General features: G+C 36.5%; 1 protein-coding gene across 19 annotated transcripts in view; it reads left to right on the top strand.

Annotated features, from left to right (window-relative positions):
- CLOCK (clock circadian regulator) overlaps positions 1–16,161 on the top strand; it is a 138,319-nt gene extending 122,158 nt beyond the window's left edge. For 10 of the 19 annotated variants that reach the window (XM_060109526.1, XM_060109568.1, XM_060109554.1 and 7 more), the window contains 4 exons: positions 327–536; positions 1,272–1,477; positions 5,552–5,810; positions 8,467–16,159. In XM_060109526.1, the coding sequence (XP_059965509.1) occupies positions 327–536; positions 1,272–1,477; positions 5,552–5,810; positions 8,467–8,646 (855 nt within the window). In that variant the 3' untranslated portion in view covers positions 8,647–16,159. Of the gene's footprint in view, positions 1–326; positions 537–1,271; positions 1,478–5,551; positions 5,811–8,466 lie in introns of all 19 variants that reach the window. The other 9 variants (XM_060109644.1, XM_060109635.1, XM_060109670.1 and 6 more) reach the window with 7 other exon arrangements.
- The last annotated feature ends 72 nt before the right edge of the window (positions 16,162–16,233 follow it).

Genomic DNA, 16,233 nt, shown 5'->3' on the forward strand with positions numbered 1-16,233 from the left:
TGCCAGGCCACAGACCTTTGAGTAGCTCTGAGTTAGGGTAACGCTAGCTGATATAATAATCCCTAACATGTAAAAATGTCAAACAAGTGGAGGTTTTGAAATTTATAACGCTTTTTCTGACAATTAGAAACATGATAGGGTTAGGGTGACTGGAAGAATGAAAATGAGTATCATGTTTTATTCAGTAATTATTGTTCAGTGTTCATTCAGAATGACTTAGTCTTCTTGTTACTTGCGTTTTAAACTTAATTTTTAGCTGTTTTTTTTAATGCTCTCGTTCTTTTTAACTTAAAAAGACCATTTCAATGTAATCTTTATTTTTAAAGATGTTTTTACAACAGTCAACCCCTGGATTGAATTTTGGTTCTGTTCAACTTTCTTCTGGAAATTCATCTAATATCCAGCAGCTTGCACCTATAAATATGCAAAGCCAAGTTGTTCAGACTAACCAAATTCAAAGTGGAATGAATACTGGACACATTGGCACAACTCAGCACATGATACAACAGCAGACTTTACAATGTATATCAAGTCAGGTAACGTTATCGAGTACAGTGGGCTGTGGAGTGTTCAGTGATTGAAATGTATGGTGTTGCTAAAACAAAAATAAAGCTTCATCTTGAACAATACCATATTTAAAACTTCACTAGTAATAATTAGAAACTATAGTATTGAGAGTGATAATTAAAATATTTTGAGCAAAATTGTTCTTAATTGTTGAACATTGAATGCTTTCAGTATTTTGATATTTAAAAATTTTGCAGTTTGCTTAAAATGAACATACGGACTAGTTCTGTGTGTTAAAAAAAAAAAAAAAAAAGGTTGACTTGCAAGTGTCTGACTAGGCCATATGTTACCATAGGTGAAGAATGTATTGTTAGGGCAGTGATGGCTTAATCAACATTCTAGGAAATTTTGGTAATTGGTGTGCATCTGTGATTATAAATCTCAAGACTTCAAATGAAATATATAAAAATGTGTAATGTCAGTCACCTACTTTGGGTGTTTGAAGAAATTCTTCATGTATATTTCATATCATCCCTGTTAAGATCATGCTCCTTTTCAAAAGTCATAGCTTACCTTCCAGCAAGATACTGAAGGCTAATTCATTCTCAATGACTACAAGTTATTCCTTGACTTCTCCCAGAGTAATATGTTCTGCCACTTCTTCTTCTGTCATGTCAACTATTGTTAGAATGATGAGTAGTAGAATCATACTTCCTGAATAAATTTTTTCAGGTAATCTATCTGTAAAATCTTCTCTTTTCTAGCAGAATCAACAGAATGTACTAAGCGGGCACAGTCAGCAAACATCTCTTCCCAGTCAGACACAGAGCACTCTTACAGCCCCACTGTATAACACTATGGTGATTTCTCAGCCGACGGCCGGAAGCATGGTCCAGATTCCATCTAGTATGCCACAAAACAGTTCCCAGAGTGCTGCAGTAACTACATTCACTCAGGACAGACAGATAAGGTAGTGGTCATATTTCATTAGTCATTCCAAAGATGTAAATTGTTTGATTAAAAAACAATACTTTGGGGCTTCCCTAGTGGTGCAGTGGTTGAGAGTCTGCCTACCGATGCAGGGGACACGGGTTCGTGCCCCGGTCTGGGAAGATCCCACATGCCGCGGAGTGGCTGGGCCCGTGAGCTATGGCCGCTGAGCCTGCGCGTCCGGAGCCTGTGTTCCACAATGGGAGAGGCCACAACAGTGAGAGGCCCGCATACCACAAAAAAAAAAAAACCAACAAAAAAAACAATACTTTGATCTTTAAAAACGTGATTTTAATTTGTTGCTCACTCTTGAATTTGAAATAAAAACACAGAATGTATCCATTGTTTACTGACTTTATAATAAAAGAGTAAGAACAAGTTTTGTTTTGTTCAGAAATGTGCTAACAGATATTGTAGAATCCAAATTCTACAGCACACTGTTACACAAGTTTTATAATAGGGTTTGTCTATATCACTATAAAACTTTTATCATTTCAGTACAGATGCTGGTGAGTTGTCAGTGTAGTAACAATGGTTAGGGTGTTTGCTCCCATAGTTTATATGTGTTATGGAGTAAGAGTAGCTCACCTTTCTTGATTTTTGTTAAGTACTGTACTACATGCTCAAAATATATTATCTCATTTAATTTTTATTTTTTAAAAAAATAGGTGTTAGGGTCTTTTATTTCCCAGGTAAGAATAAAGTGAGTTTTTAATAATTTGGTCAAGGGTCTATAGCTGTTAAGGGAATGAAGAAGGGTATCTGAATTCAAGCCTGGGTGTCTGATTTCAAAGCTCAAGTGCTTTAACGTATACTATGCTAAAGTTCTATGGGCACTTCTAGAAAAACCGCCATCTGTGACTTATTTTAGCCATCCAAATAGCTGACTTAGAAACAAATATTATGAAGAAATACCCTTTTCGAATATTAGGAAGGAGTCTTTCAACAACTATAGGATTTCTAGTCTTAATTATATTTTAAATACATTTTATTTTTTACTTATTTTAGTACGATATAAGTAGGCTGCTGCTTTTATAATAAAACCTTGCTGTTGTATTAGACTGTGTAATAGATTTTATTAAAGTCCTATTAATAATTTCCAGAGAGTAAAGAAGCTGCAGGATTGCAGAAGCAATAAGAGCAGAGAGAAACTCATTTCTTCTCTTTGGAACTCAGTTCCTTCAAGTTAAAAAGTTCAGCTTTCAGCTTTGACTTCTGAAAGGAAGTATTATGAATATGCTTCACAGAAATATAGAGGACTAGTTTTAAAGCCTGAGGGAAAATCCATTAACGTAGAATGTTGACATGCATTTGGGAGGACACAATTTAGCAATTATTTGTAGACAACTGTTTTTTGAAGGGGGAAAAACATACTTCAGCAAACATTTGAGCGCCTACTTAGATGAGTATGGTGCATTCTTTATCCCAGGAGAAAGATCAGACTAGTCAAAGCCATAGAAAGGTAAATAATCAGTATTGTTTGATGTGATAAATCCTTACTAGGTCTTTAGAAAGGAGGAAGTGAGCAGTTTTATGGATTGAGGCAAGCAGGTGAAGAGAAGAGTGTGGTCAGGGAAAGCTTCAGGGAGGAGATACTTGACCTGAGTCTTAAAGAGCTTGGCTTTGGATATGCATGTGGCAAGGAGTCCAGGAGGGTGTTCTAGGCAAAGGTAGGAGTATATACAAAGCCACAGAAGTTAAGCCAAAGTAGATTGCAGACTCTTTTAGTGCCAGAGAGGGATGAGGTAGTCTCATAGTTTACCAGTGGGCAGTTGGACAATTCAGATACTAATTACTTTTAAGATTACAGAGAAATTAGTGCTTAGCACTTCTATGATTAAGCCACTTTGTAATGTTATTTGTTTCTTTGTGCTTTCTTTATAGGTAAATTTTTTACTATATATGTTTTTGCATTAAATAATGCATTTGGTCCTGAAGTATATAATATACAGTATTTTATTTTTAAGATTTGGAATGGATTCAGAATAGATTTATTTTGTCTTGTGGAGCATATAAAGTATGTATATGTGCTAAGTTTAATCGTAGTTATGTGCTTTGAACAGTTTGTAATTGCAGCTGTGTCATGCTAAATCGACGGTAGAGTCATGTCTCAGTTTCATCACCGTGATGACCAGTGTTGGAAACTAACTTCATCTCACAGAAAAGGCAGATAGAAATAATATTGTTCCCTGAAGAGGCATCGTTTTTTGTCGTTGTCCTTTTATTAAAGACTGTGGAAGAAGGAAGGTGGGTGGGAGGGAACATTAGTGCATTGTAACACGGTGGGCACTCTGCTCCTTGATAAATTTATAAATTGAGTGTATTTTTATGTACTGTTAGGATGTCATTTAGTTTTGAATAATGTTTATAAGATATAGCTTGCAATGTAAACATCTGTAAACCTAGAGAGTTTTTTAAAAATTCCCTTATGACCGCTTTATTTTGATTAGTTTAAGTTTATTTTGATTAGCAAAATCATGTGTCACATATACCTACCTCCCAAGTACCTAGTAATTTTATAGAAAGAAAAAAGTTGATATTTTTAACAGGTTAAATTTTTTTTTATTGTGGTAGAATATACATAACAATATTTACTGTGTTAACCATTTTCACATGTACAGTTCATTGACATTCGCACCATTGTGACAATCACTACCATCAATCACTAGAAGTTTTTCTTCTTCCCAAACTAAAAATCTGTATCCATCAGACGATAACTCCTCACTTCTCTTCCCCCTAGCTCCTGGGAACTACCATTCTACTTTCTAAGCACATAAGTCTGTGACTTTGACTACTCTAGATACCTTATATAAATGGAATCATATAATATATGTCTTTTCTAACTGGCTCATTTCACTTGGCATGATGTCCTCAAGGTTCATCCATGTTCTGATATGTGTCAGCATTTCCTTCCTTTTTAAGGCTAAATAATATTCCATTGTAATGTATATATCACATTTTGTTGATCCATTCATCTACTGATGGACGCTTGGGTTGTATCCATCTTTTGACTGTTTTGAATAGCTGCTATGAACATGGGTGTACAAGTACTTAAAATTTGAGTCCCTGTTTTCAGTTCTTTTGAGTATATGTCCAGAATTGGAATTGCTGGATCATATGGTAGTTACATTTTTAATATATTTGAAAAAATACCATACTGTTTTCCATAGTGGATGAACCACTTTACATTCCCACCAACAGTGCACAAAGGTTCCAGTTTCTCCACACCCTTGTCAACACTTTGTTTGATAGTAGCCATCCTAATGGATGTGAAGTGGTATCTCCTAGTGGTTTTGATGTGCATTTCCCTAATGATTAGTGACGTTGAACCTCTTTTCAGTGCTTATTGACCATTTGTATATCGTCTTTGAAGAAATATCTATTCAAGACTCTTGGCCATTTATTAATCAGAGTGTGTGTTTGTTGCTACATTGTAGGATTGCTTTATATTTTCTAGTTACTAACCCCTTATTAGATGTATGGTTTGCAAATATTTTCTTCCACTCTGTGGAGTGCCCTTTCACTGTGTTGATAGTGTCCTTTGATACATAAACATTTTAAATTTTGTTGTACAGTTTATCTATTTTTTCTTTTGTTGTCTGTACTTTTAGTGTCATATCCAAGAAATTATTGCCCGATCCAGTGTCATGAAACTTTCCCCCTATGTTTTGTTCCAAGAGTTTCATGGTTTCAACATTTATGTTTAGGTCTTTAATCCATTTTGAGTTAATTTTTATATATGACATAAAGGTCAAATTTCATTCTTTTGCATGTGGATATCAAAAAAAGTTTTGTATTTTTGTTTGTGATCACTTCATTTTGCGCTACACATTTTTGTTTCACTGATATCCCAAAGGGAATCTTTAAAAACATGAAACAAAATTGGAACGTACAGCTTTTAATATGGCAGTATTAAAAGGGGATTATCTTAGAGTTATACCCTATCAGTGCATTGGCAATATCATGGGTATTATCTTAGAGAAATGTTCAGCCCACCGCCTTTCATAATGTATACCTTGTACTTCTGACTCCCTTTCCCGTTCTTTCCTCCTAGCAGATTTTCTCAAGGTCAGCAGCTTGTGACCAAGTTAGTAACTGCTCCTGTAGCCTGCGGGGCGGTCGTGGTGCCCAGCGCTATGCTCATGGGTCAGGTGGTGACTGCCTACCCTACCTTTGCTCCACAACCGCCGCAGTCACAGACACTGCCGGTCCCACAGCAGCAGCAGCAGCAGGGTTCCCAGGAACAGCAACTCCCTACAGTGCAGCAGCCACCGCAGGCGCAGCTGGCTCAACCGCCGCAGCAGTTTTTACAGGTAATTCTCCCCGTGGGGAAGCTGTCCCAGACCTGTTTACTTTTATGGAGTGAAATTAGGGATTAAAGGAACATTTTTTAAATGATCTGAGAAGTCCATAAAGGCTCATGGTACGACTTAAATTTATATAAAGACAGAAAGCTTATCCCAGTTGGCTATTTTTTCTTCTCTTGTTCTGTCTTTGGAAAACCTTTAACCTTGCCATGGAGATACCCCACTGTCTGAACCGCTGGATAGAGTAAGTGGCTGCTTCTTGCCCATATCAAGGTACTTTACATAGAGCTTTCTCTGGCTAGAGTTTCTGGAATTCAAGCAAAGGCACCTTTCTCTGTTCTCTTGTTTTCCTAGTGGCCCATCAAGCTGTACTCTCTACAGGGCAGAGGTGTTGAAAGGGATTTTTTTTTTAATTAGTTTAGGCATTATCTTAAATTATTTTATTGGATTAAATTTTATAGTGACTTTTTGGTAATATATTAACATCAGAGGAGATATACTGTGGAGGCATAGGCTGTGCTGAGATTGAGTCACTGCTGTACCACATACTTTGTGAACTTTGGCAGGTTACTCAACTTGCTAAAATTCAGTTTCCTCATCTGTAATATGGAGGTGCTAGTAGTTAATATCTCATGGGTAAAAGAAGCATGCAAATCACTGAGTATGGTGTAAGGCCCATAACTAGCTTTATTTTATGACCACTGTCTTGATAAATATATTAATAGACACTCAGATTAACCAAAATACAGACACAGATCTCATGTGGGTATATCAGACAGAAGCTACTTATCTAAAGGGTGCAGAACAAAGTCACCTAGATCGGGATCCTCAGCAAAGAAATCAGCAGGACAAATTTCTGGACCTCAGTACCCTCATTGGGGGTACACTATGACATCTGGAAATCCAACTTTTTCCTTACTGGTCTAAAAAGCCAGCGATTTTGAACGTAGGCTAAACCTAGATTTGTGCTGGATACCATTCCATGTATGCCAGGTACATATCATCAGTTTTAAAGTTATACAGCACATGGTATGATTAGAAGATTCAGTGTTATACTGTATACTCAGACATAAATACAGTGTTAATTTATCGCCATTGGTGTTCTGGTACAAATATAATTCTGAACTTGGTGATGTGCTAAACTAAAAGAGGTTAGTTCCCTAAATATCTCTGAGAATCATACAACCCCTTAGACCTTAAGCCTACAGTGCAGCCATTCATGACTGGGTTAGCTATTGTTACAAATGAATTAATGACAAGAATTTATAATAAGTTATAAACTATTCACTAGGGGAAATGTATTCAATGAAAATTAAGCAAAAGCTTAGAAAGGGAGAAGACTTGCCTTAAGAGCTCAGTTTTCTAAGTCTCTCAGGGAACGAGGGCTCTTAAAAGAATGAACATTCTCTTCCACTTCTAAAAAAAACATTCCAAAGACATGGGACCACTAAAGAAATAAGATAGGCAATACCCTTTAGAAATACACTCATATGTAGATAGAAATACACAATTTGTCTTTTCTGGTTATATAACACCTAGTTCCAAAGTGTACCTCTGTTGTAACCCTATAAGGCTCATAAATATCCTGAGTTCTTTATCTTACAAAAGCTTTTCCTAATAACAAAGGGAAAAAGAAAATGTCTCCAGGTCCTTAGCAAAGCTTAATGGCCTTAAAGTTTCAAAGATCTGTCCTTTTGTGTGCATGTGCAGGTGTCCTTCATACACATTTGCAGAAATCACCCATCACAGTTCCAGTTTAAAATTATGAACCCTGCATCAAGATGTATTGTCAGTAGTGAGGAAAGACTTTCACTTTCTTTTGGCTAGTTTCCTTTATATCTCTAGAAGGAGCAATGAGGCAAAAGAAACTGAAGTTCATGGACTTGACATTTGCCCAAGGCCACACAGCTAATAAATAGCACAGCAAAACTCAAAGCCAGGGCTTCTGACTTCAGATTGCCCGCTCGTTTTTTGTTTTGCTTTTTCTTTGTTACATCATACTGCTACCTATAGGACATAAGTCTCTGACTTTGCCTGCCCTCATTTTTATGGTACTTTTAAATAATAATAATGTTTATATTTAATCTTCACAAAAAACCATTGTGGGAGGTACTGTGATTATCCTTATTTTGTGAATGAAGAAGCTGAGGCCCAGAGATGTAAATAGCTTGACCAAGTTACACATCGGGTAAATGGGGCAGCCAGAGTTTGAACCCAGGCAGTGTACCTCAGGGCCCATGCTCTTGGCCACTGAACTGCTGCTCTCACCAATCAAAAAGCCTGTGCAGAAGGTGTTGTCTGTTTGACCTCAGAATGTTCATGCTTCATATGCTCTTAGCGATGCTTAAATTGTATCATCTGTTTAAAATGTGGTCTTTAGGACATATAAAGTGAAAGACTATGTGTGGTTTGCCTCAGAGCATAGATTGCTTTCTGCACCATAAAACCTCTAGCTCAGTTTCCTTTTAAAAAATGAAATTCTGTTATACTTTCAGGAAGAGGGAAATCCTCATTAGCATTTTCCAAAATACCATTTTTAAATGAGAAAGCAAAACTTATGTACAGATTTTGTCCCTGCAGAGAGTGGAAAAGTTGACTAAATCTTAATGTAGACAGTATAGTGGGGGTAAAGCAGTGTTGCATAATCCATTTGTTTTTTTAGACTTCTAGATTGCTCCACGGGAACCCTTCAACTCAGCTTATCCTCTCTGCTGCATTTCCACTACAGCAGAGCACTTTCCCTCAGTCACATCACCAGCAACACCAGTCTCAGCAACAGCAGCAGCTGAATCGGCGCAGGACTGACAGTTTGACTGATCCTTCCAAGGTTCAACCACAGTAGCACACACGCTTCCTTTCTGCCCTCAAGGGAGGAAGGGGGTGGCCCATAAAAGAGTTGCTCGGATGATGTGAGGATAGGATGAAAAGTTCCAGTGGTTTCATGAGATGCAGTGTTGAGTGTTCTAGTTCCTGGAATTAGTTAGCAGAGAAAATGCTGCCTCGTGCTGCGGATGTGCATTAAATACCAGCCAGCAGGAGATGATCATAGGGCCATAGCCAATTCTGACAGTGTTTTACTTGCCCAGATATTTTTTGATGGAAAAAGAGTATATTGCCAAATGTTAAGAAACTCAGCTATGAAACGTGACCTCCAGTGAATAAGAAAGGCACTAACAATGTTAGTAACTTTGAGTGGTTCTGTGCCTGTTTTCAAGTGTTACAGAGGATACACCACTGCCATGTCAGGGGTTTGCTTACAATGATGCCATGAAGACAGTCCAGTAGACTCAGTAGGCCCCCTTCCCCAACCCCTCTCCCTTTTTGGATAATGATGGAATAGTAAGTAATTTCAGAATGTTGTATGAGTTTAAATTCTCTATGTACAGATGCTGTAAAAATAATATGTATATGTCTGGATAAAAGGAGAGAAAGCAAAACATTTTGTATGCTGCATGAAAGCATTATCTCATTTAGGTATGAGTACGTTTCCTTAGATTCTGACACCATGTGCAAACTAATACATCCTCTCTTCTCTTTTGTTTACCATACAGTAGTGTTCTCTTCAGTTTCCGGGGCACAAGTCTTTTTTTGTTCATACTTTGGCTGTGATGTCACAGTTTGTTCAGTGAGGTATGATGTGCTGCTGGGAATGAATTTTTTTTTTCAGGTTAAATTATTTGAAACAGGATTTTCAAGTTACTCAGAAATATCCCTCATTTCATTATTTTTCAATTATGTTTGAAAATAGGATTTGCACTGCTTTATTTTAAGATGGTTGGGAGTTTTGATCACATATTTTGATCTAGTTCATAGTTGGAAATAGTTGTGTAAATGGTTTTTAACAAGCCTGAAAGTAATTTCAAGAATGTTTCAGTTATAGGAGTGAATTTGCACACAAAATATTTTAGGCACTTTTTAACATTCTCACTGGTGGGAATTTTAACTTTTAGGATTTGTTGGAACCTTTTTATTATCCCCACAATTTCAGTGCTTCTTTTAGTCAGAAATGATTCAGGGTTATTTGAGGAAAAAACAAAAAACAAAAAAACAACCCATTGTGCCTTGATTTTGATTCAGGTGATAACTCACCATCTTGAACTCATCGTCTGGTTTCAGTAGCAGTTTTGAAATCTTGGTACATTTTTAATAGCATGTGGGTGTGTCAGTGCCATTAAGTTTCTAATGAAGACTGCTTTGAGTCTCTTGGTTTAGAGGTACAAATAATTTCGAAATAAAAGATGACATCCTAATGATACATCAGAGTTACTAATGTAATCACAAAGTTGTTTTGCTAAATCATCATTTTCCTTAAAGCTATGTAGTCATTTAGGAATTACCAGTAAATATTTGCTCTATGTGATCTTAAAATCCTGTGAAGAAAAAAGAAGGGGGGGGTAGGAATTGGCTTTGCCTTCACTACAGCACTAGAATATTGTAGCTCACATGCTTCATAAACATGAACTAAGATTTCATTTGTTAATACATTCTTAAGGTAGTAAGTTCCAACCAGAATTACATACATTTAAAAAAAGCATTTTATAGATCTTATGGTACTAATAATTAAATTTATAACTACAGAACAAAGGAAAATTAATGGGAAAATGTCCTATTAGAATATCAAAAATTATTACTGAGGAAAGGGAAGACAGCAAGCTATAATAAATCAAAATTGACCTTAAAAGAAAATGTGTAACAGAATTGAGGTTGTTAAATAGAAAAGATTTCAGCAATGAAAATAATCTAGTACAGAATTGCTAGATAAAGGAGTCAGGGGAACTCTCAGTCAGTTCTTAAGACTTTGTTCTCAGCTTTGCTATCATCCTTAAGGGGTATACTTTGTCTTTCTGTAGAAAACCATGCCTGGCCACACATAAACTAGAAAATTAATGTTGAAAACAACCAAAGAGACTTGGTACCTACCCTTCTACAAAAGAAGTGTTACTAGATGCCAATCAGTAATTAACATATCAAGGAGCTCCTCTTCTAGCTAAATGAACATCTGACTTTCTCATGAATGTCAAGAATAAATGTCAGAATATCTGTGTACTTGAGCATATGTACACGTGGACAACACTGATGTTGTAGAGTATGGCAACAGTATTTTTTTCCCCTTTCAAATTGCCTTTCTTAACCTTATCATGCCATTCCATATATATCTGAGTTGTGCCTCATTTATTTATTGGCAATATGTAGTGATACAGATTTAGCAAACAAAAGATATGATGAACTATTAAGGTTTATTTTCTAAGTCCCATATGTAAAAAGAAAGATGGTGAACCGTGAGTACTGTGTACTTAGGTTAACACAAGCAAAATATAAGACAAGCCACAAGGTAAATCTGTAGACTGTTTATGCACATTCTCCTCCCCCAGTCCCTTCAAGCATTTTTGCATCTTCACAAATATTTGGGAAAGAAAATTAGACAAGATTTTGCTTTATAATTCCTGCTGTTCCTTCCTCACAGCTCATTTTTTTCCTGCTTAGAATTGGTTGCTACACTTAAAGGAGCAGCTTTTCTTTTTCAGAATGAAATGTTGGATCAGAAGAGCTAGTAACTGCCTCTCAGCTCCTCCTTTAACTTTGTTTTCCTCCTGCTTCCCTGGAACTTGGACTGCAAAGCAGTCCCTGTCCCCTCCTCCATGAATTGAGACTTGAGCATTCTGATGAAGATTCAGCAGTTGCCTGTTCTTCATTCATTTCTGTAGCCAAAGTTGTTAATTAAAATCCAAATCTAAGTCATGAAAAAATACCAAATAGGAACACCTTTCAACTACTTAAAAATCTTATCTTCCCTCTGCTTTACTCTCATAGATACTCGGTTTTTCTTAAAGAACACTTGATTCTGGGTGGCAGTCATTAGGTGTTACCTTCTTTGGACTGCTGTGGCACTGGGTGAGTCACTGTTGTTCTCACAAGTACCAGTGAGGACTGTCAGGGTTCATGAAGTTGCTGCTGCGAGTGGCGTCAGACCAGAACCAAGACACTCAAAAGCACTTCAGTTTTTGAGTGAAAATATTGGCAGAAAAGCAAATATGGGGGAAGATGGGGGTAGCGTGTGAGTAAATACTACAGTTCAGTCTCCCAACTCCGTCCCAAGTTGAGGGGGTAATTTGAGTCCTGTGCTCTGCTTTGTCACGTAAATCTGGTTTAGGAATGTACTAGTAATAAAAGGATGCCAGTAACTTTGAATAGTTTGTTGTAGAATTCTCAGTGTAGATTCGTGAAAGTGTTGTAATTCTTCAGAAGTGCTTGGGTTGTTGGTCATTGCCTTAAAGCAGTCTGCTTGAAGTTAGTTAAGGACACTGTTTGTTGAAGGGAGATGAACCCTTGTTCAAGAAGCCTTAGGAAGGGGCCCCTTAAAATAGTACTCTATTTGCCGGCTCTACACAGACAGGTGAAAATTATTTTAAACTGGAAGTTACTCAACGTGTTTTAAAATGTCTCCATGACATTGAGGTAGCCTTTTTTTTTTTTTAAGTGGACTGCAAATAGCATTTTGCTCTGGTATTGCTCATTTCTACTTTTTTTCTTTTCCTATATTTCTCTGGTAATTGAAAGTTTGTTGACAAACATTTGTGTAAAACTCATTCAAGTCTATAACCTTTCCAATGTCTGTGACCCTGTTCTTAGTCCCTCGGGAGTCAGTGTTGGAAGGTATAAACACTGGATATTATTATTGCTGAGTGAGTCTAGCCAGGAATAAGCTGATTGGAACTTTTAAACAGAGGAAAAGAAACAGCACAAAGGCACTTGCCATTTTATAGTGATTGGAGGAAAAGAATCTTTTGTTTGGGGTGGGTGAGCATTCTTCTAAAAGGAGCTTCTGAAGTAATTGCAAAGGAAAAGAGTTGACTATTTTTATAGCATATTTAATATATTTGTATATAACTATGAATATAATAGGAACCCTTCACATGCCTCCCCACTTTTCTAATTTACTTCCCCTTTTGCCATAGCTCTAGCTTAGCCTCATCCGCATGGGGAATGTGCCTATTGTCAGCCTACCAAAAGATAGTGCTGCTGCTTTCTGAGACAGGTGAGAAGACCCAACTCTCATGCCTGGGGATCCTTTATATAGGAATAGCACACACTTCGCAGACAACACACCACGGTCTAAAAGCATCATTTTGAAAGGTAACAAGCACTTTATTGCAATTACTCATTTTGATAAAGTTTATTATCTTAGATATTACCATTTCTAAAGGATCCCCAAATCATCACTTAGGTGAAATTTTTAAATGACACATTTCTGAGAAATGTTTAGATCCAGTGAACCATAGTAGGTTTATGGGAGTGATTTCATGGTAGCCAAATGAACTTTGACTTTTGTTTTGAATGTGGTGGAGTCAAGAGACTGTGGATGCCTAGCTCCATTTAGACACTATTGTAAACCTATCTTGCCTATCGTGTGGACACCAAAAGAGACCAATGAGCCTGTTTATTTTCAGAGGTCTAGGAGAATTGCATCAGTGTGAATAGATGTATAGAACTAACCTAAAAGTGATTGGTAGTCATATTTTAGAATACAGTAATTTCAAGAATTATTCTGGGTGTTTTAAATGTGCTCTGAAATGTTGGCATGTCATTTCAGTGTTTCCATTTGAATTGCTCTTGTAATATTTTTGCACAGAAAGGACTGAGAAAGACTACTTTGGTTGAAGAAAAGAAAAAAAATAATAATTTGGTCATATTTTAATGTCTCCTGTGGAAACACTGGGGATGAATTTTGTTGGTACAGTTATTAATTCAGGATGTTTGAAACAGTATTGAACAGCTCACAAGAAATTAAGCAAACGTGGATATTAAAAATTAAAACTTTCTTTCCATGTGACTGTTTTGCATACTTTTTCCCCATGTCATAATTTAACACTACATTCCTTGTTTTTGTTAAATAAAATAATACTTTGCAGGTTCTGTTTTTGAGTATTTAACAATATTTTGTAAGCTGCCTGAGTTTTCCTAGGGAAACGTTCTTTAGTGAAATAGTTTATGAAGAAGTATTAAGTGAAAGTCCATCACCACCACCACCAGCAAATACTGAGGTGCTGCATTAAGTGACAATCAAAATAGTATTTATGGGAGAATTTAGAAAGTGGTTTTTAAAGAAGCAATTGCTTTGAAAGCAGTTCTCTGGGTTTCTTGAATAAAAATGGCTAAATGTATTTATTTATATTTTTAAATATCTTTGTGTTCTGTTTTCTCATCAGAGTGATTTCACAGCGTATTTAATTGTGGTTTGTTTTGTTTTGCCTTGTAATCTTCTATGTGGAGGACTGGCTCTTCCTATCTGGGGTGCAGTCCTTAGCCCTCGCGATGCCTCTTCATGGCGATCAGAACCTGTTCCACTTCAGGACAGCAGTGGAGCCCCAGTCCAGATGCCCCTGTGCTTCCCTGCTGTTCTCAACTTAGATAGGAAACAGTAAAGGTAACTCCTTTCAAATCTGCTTCATATAGCTCCAACTTTTTTCTAGTTTCACTTGCTGCCTTTTCTATTTTATGGGCACTTTTAATATAACTTCCCCAACACAGCCAAACGCCAGTATGACGGAACCCAAAACACGCGCTGCCTGTTTTGCCCATTTGGGAAAATGTTATTAAAACAGTCAGCATCTTCTAATGGCTGTCACTATCATATCCATATTAAAATCCATCTAAAGTCCTTAAATATAGGTGGAATACTGCAAGCTCTTCTACAAAAAATATTTGCTGTGTTTACATAGTGTAATGTTGCTTGGTCCTTTAAAAACAAAGCCACACCAAACCTCCATACACAGCATTGTCCAATAAAGCAGTGTTTGAACATTTGAGGCCTAGAAATTTGAGGATACTTCTTGCTGGTCTGTATTGGAACAGAATTCCCCACCTTAGGGCTCCCAGAGTAGTTCTTGAGTCCCACAGCCCAGGTCCAGAGCACACTCTAGCTTTTGGGATCCCTTAGAGAATGGAAATTAAAGGAGGTCAACCACAAGTTGGATTTAATGATATAAAAAAATGTTTCTTGACTCTAAGGGTTAAATTGGAGATATGATGTTTTTAAATGTATGCTTTTTAGTTTCTGAGGAAACAAACAGTAACATTGCTTTAAAAACTACATTCAGATGTTTTATAATGTGTATTTTGAGTTGGCCTATACTGGTACAGATTCACTGCTGGCAATGGTTGTACCAATACTAAAGAGTTAAGATGTTAGGAAAGCTCTGTTATCTTCAGACTGATGTATTATGTAACCGGACAATCACCATCAAGCAAAAAGAAAAAGAATTTGGCCAGAAAATGTCCTTTTCCTTTATAGATGTCAGCCAGAACAGCTATAATTTAGATCATCCTAGAATTACTCTGAAATCTGTTTTATCATGGTGTAAGTTGGGGAAGGTGCTCAGTATGGCACTTGCACATTCATTCTATGTAAAGACTGAAGCCCAAAGACGAGTTAAATTCAGTGCTGTACTGAAACCAGTTAGTGCAAAAAAGAGAAAGTTTTATCTCTGTAAATTTTTAATTGTTAATTTAACATCAGTTGGTAATTGTAAAAACACACACCAAATTCTTTCTAATGTTCTGTGTGGTTCTTAGTGTACTACTCTTGACATTGATGTGTCCTTACTGCTTGGTTCTTGGTTTTAAATTAAAATTAGATATAGCCTGTCATTTTTCCTTCTGAAAGGGTGGAGCTATAAATGGCTAAGAATACCTTTTTTTCCTAAAGCAAACATTTCATTGAAATCCAGATTGATTTACAAAAACAAGACTGACATTTTCCAAGTAATATCTTCAGCCCAAATCCTAAATTACACAGAAGCACAATGGGATAATGAATGGTTTCAACGGTGCTATAATAGGTTCTCTGCTGATTTTCATGAGCTATGTTTGGAAATTCAATATTATATAAAATGCGGATCATTTTGTTACTTGTGTAATATTGCCTTTTTAATTTGGTATTACAATTGGTCACACTTGCTTCTCAAAGCTGTCCTTTGAGAACAGGTAAAGTGTTATTAGCCTACCTCCACCCAGGCCTCTTGCTGTATGATCATTTTTCCAGGTTATGATGTGCACAGTTTTTAAAAACTGTATGTACTATTATAATGCTCTTTCCCATACTCTTGTAATGTATTCAGAACCTAAAATTATAGCAAAAGAGCCAAGCAGTAGCATTGAGTTTTTTTTATAAATGTAAAATTAATTAGATTCAGACTTTGTTTCCTTATTCAGTTTTAAAAATAAAAAATACCTCAGTGCTATGTTTTCCAGTATCACCTGCATTTCTCAAAGAAATAACACCTGCTTTATGTGGCACATAACTTGTAAGAATCACATTATTTTGGATTTTAAAGAATATTAAATATTTTAAAAGCACTACCAATGACATTTTCCTCTTTTATTCAGCAATGGAGTGTAACTGCATTAGCAATATTTACCTTGTAGCTAA

Source organism: Mesoplodon densirostris, chromosome 1 (genome assembly GCF_025265405.1).
Source record: "Mesoplodon densirostris isolate mMesDen1 chromosome 1, mMesDen1 primary haplotype, whole genome shotgun sequence".
Classification (NCBI taxonomy): domain Eukaryota; kingdom Metazoa; phylum Chordata; class Mammalia; order Artiodactyla; family Ziphiidae; genus Mesoplodon; species Mesoplodon densirostris.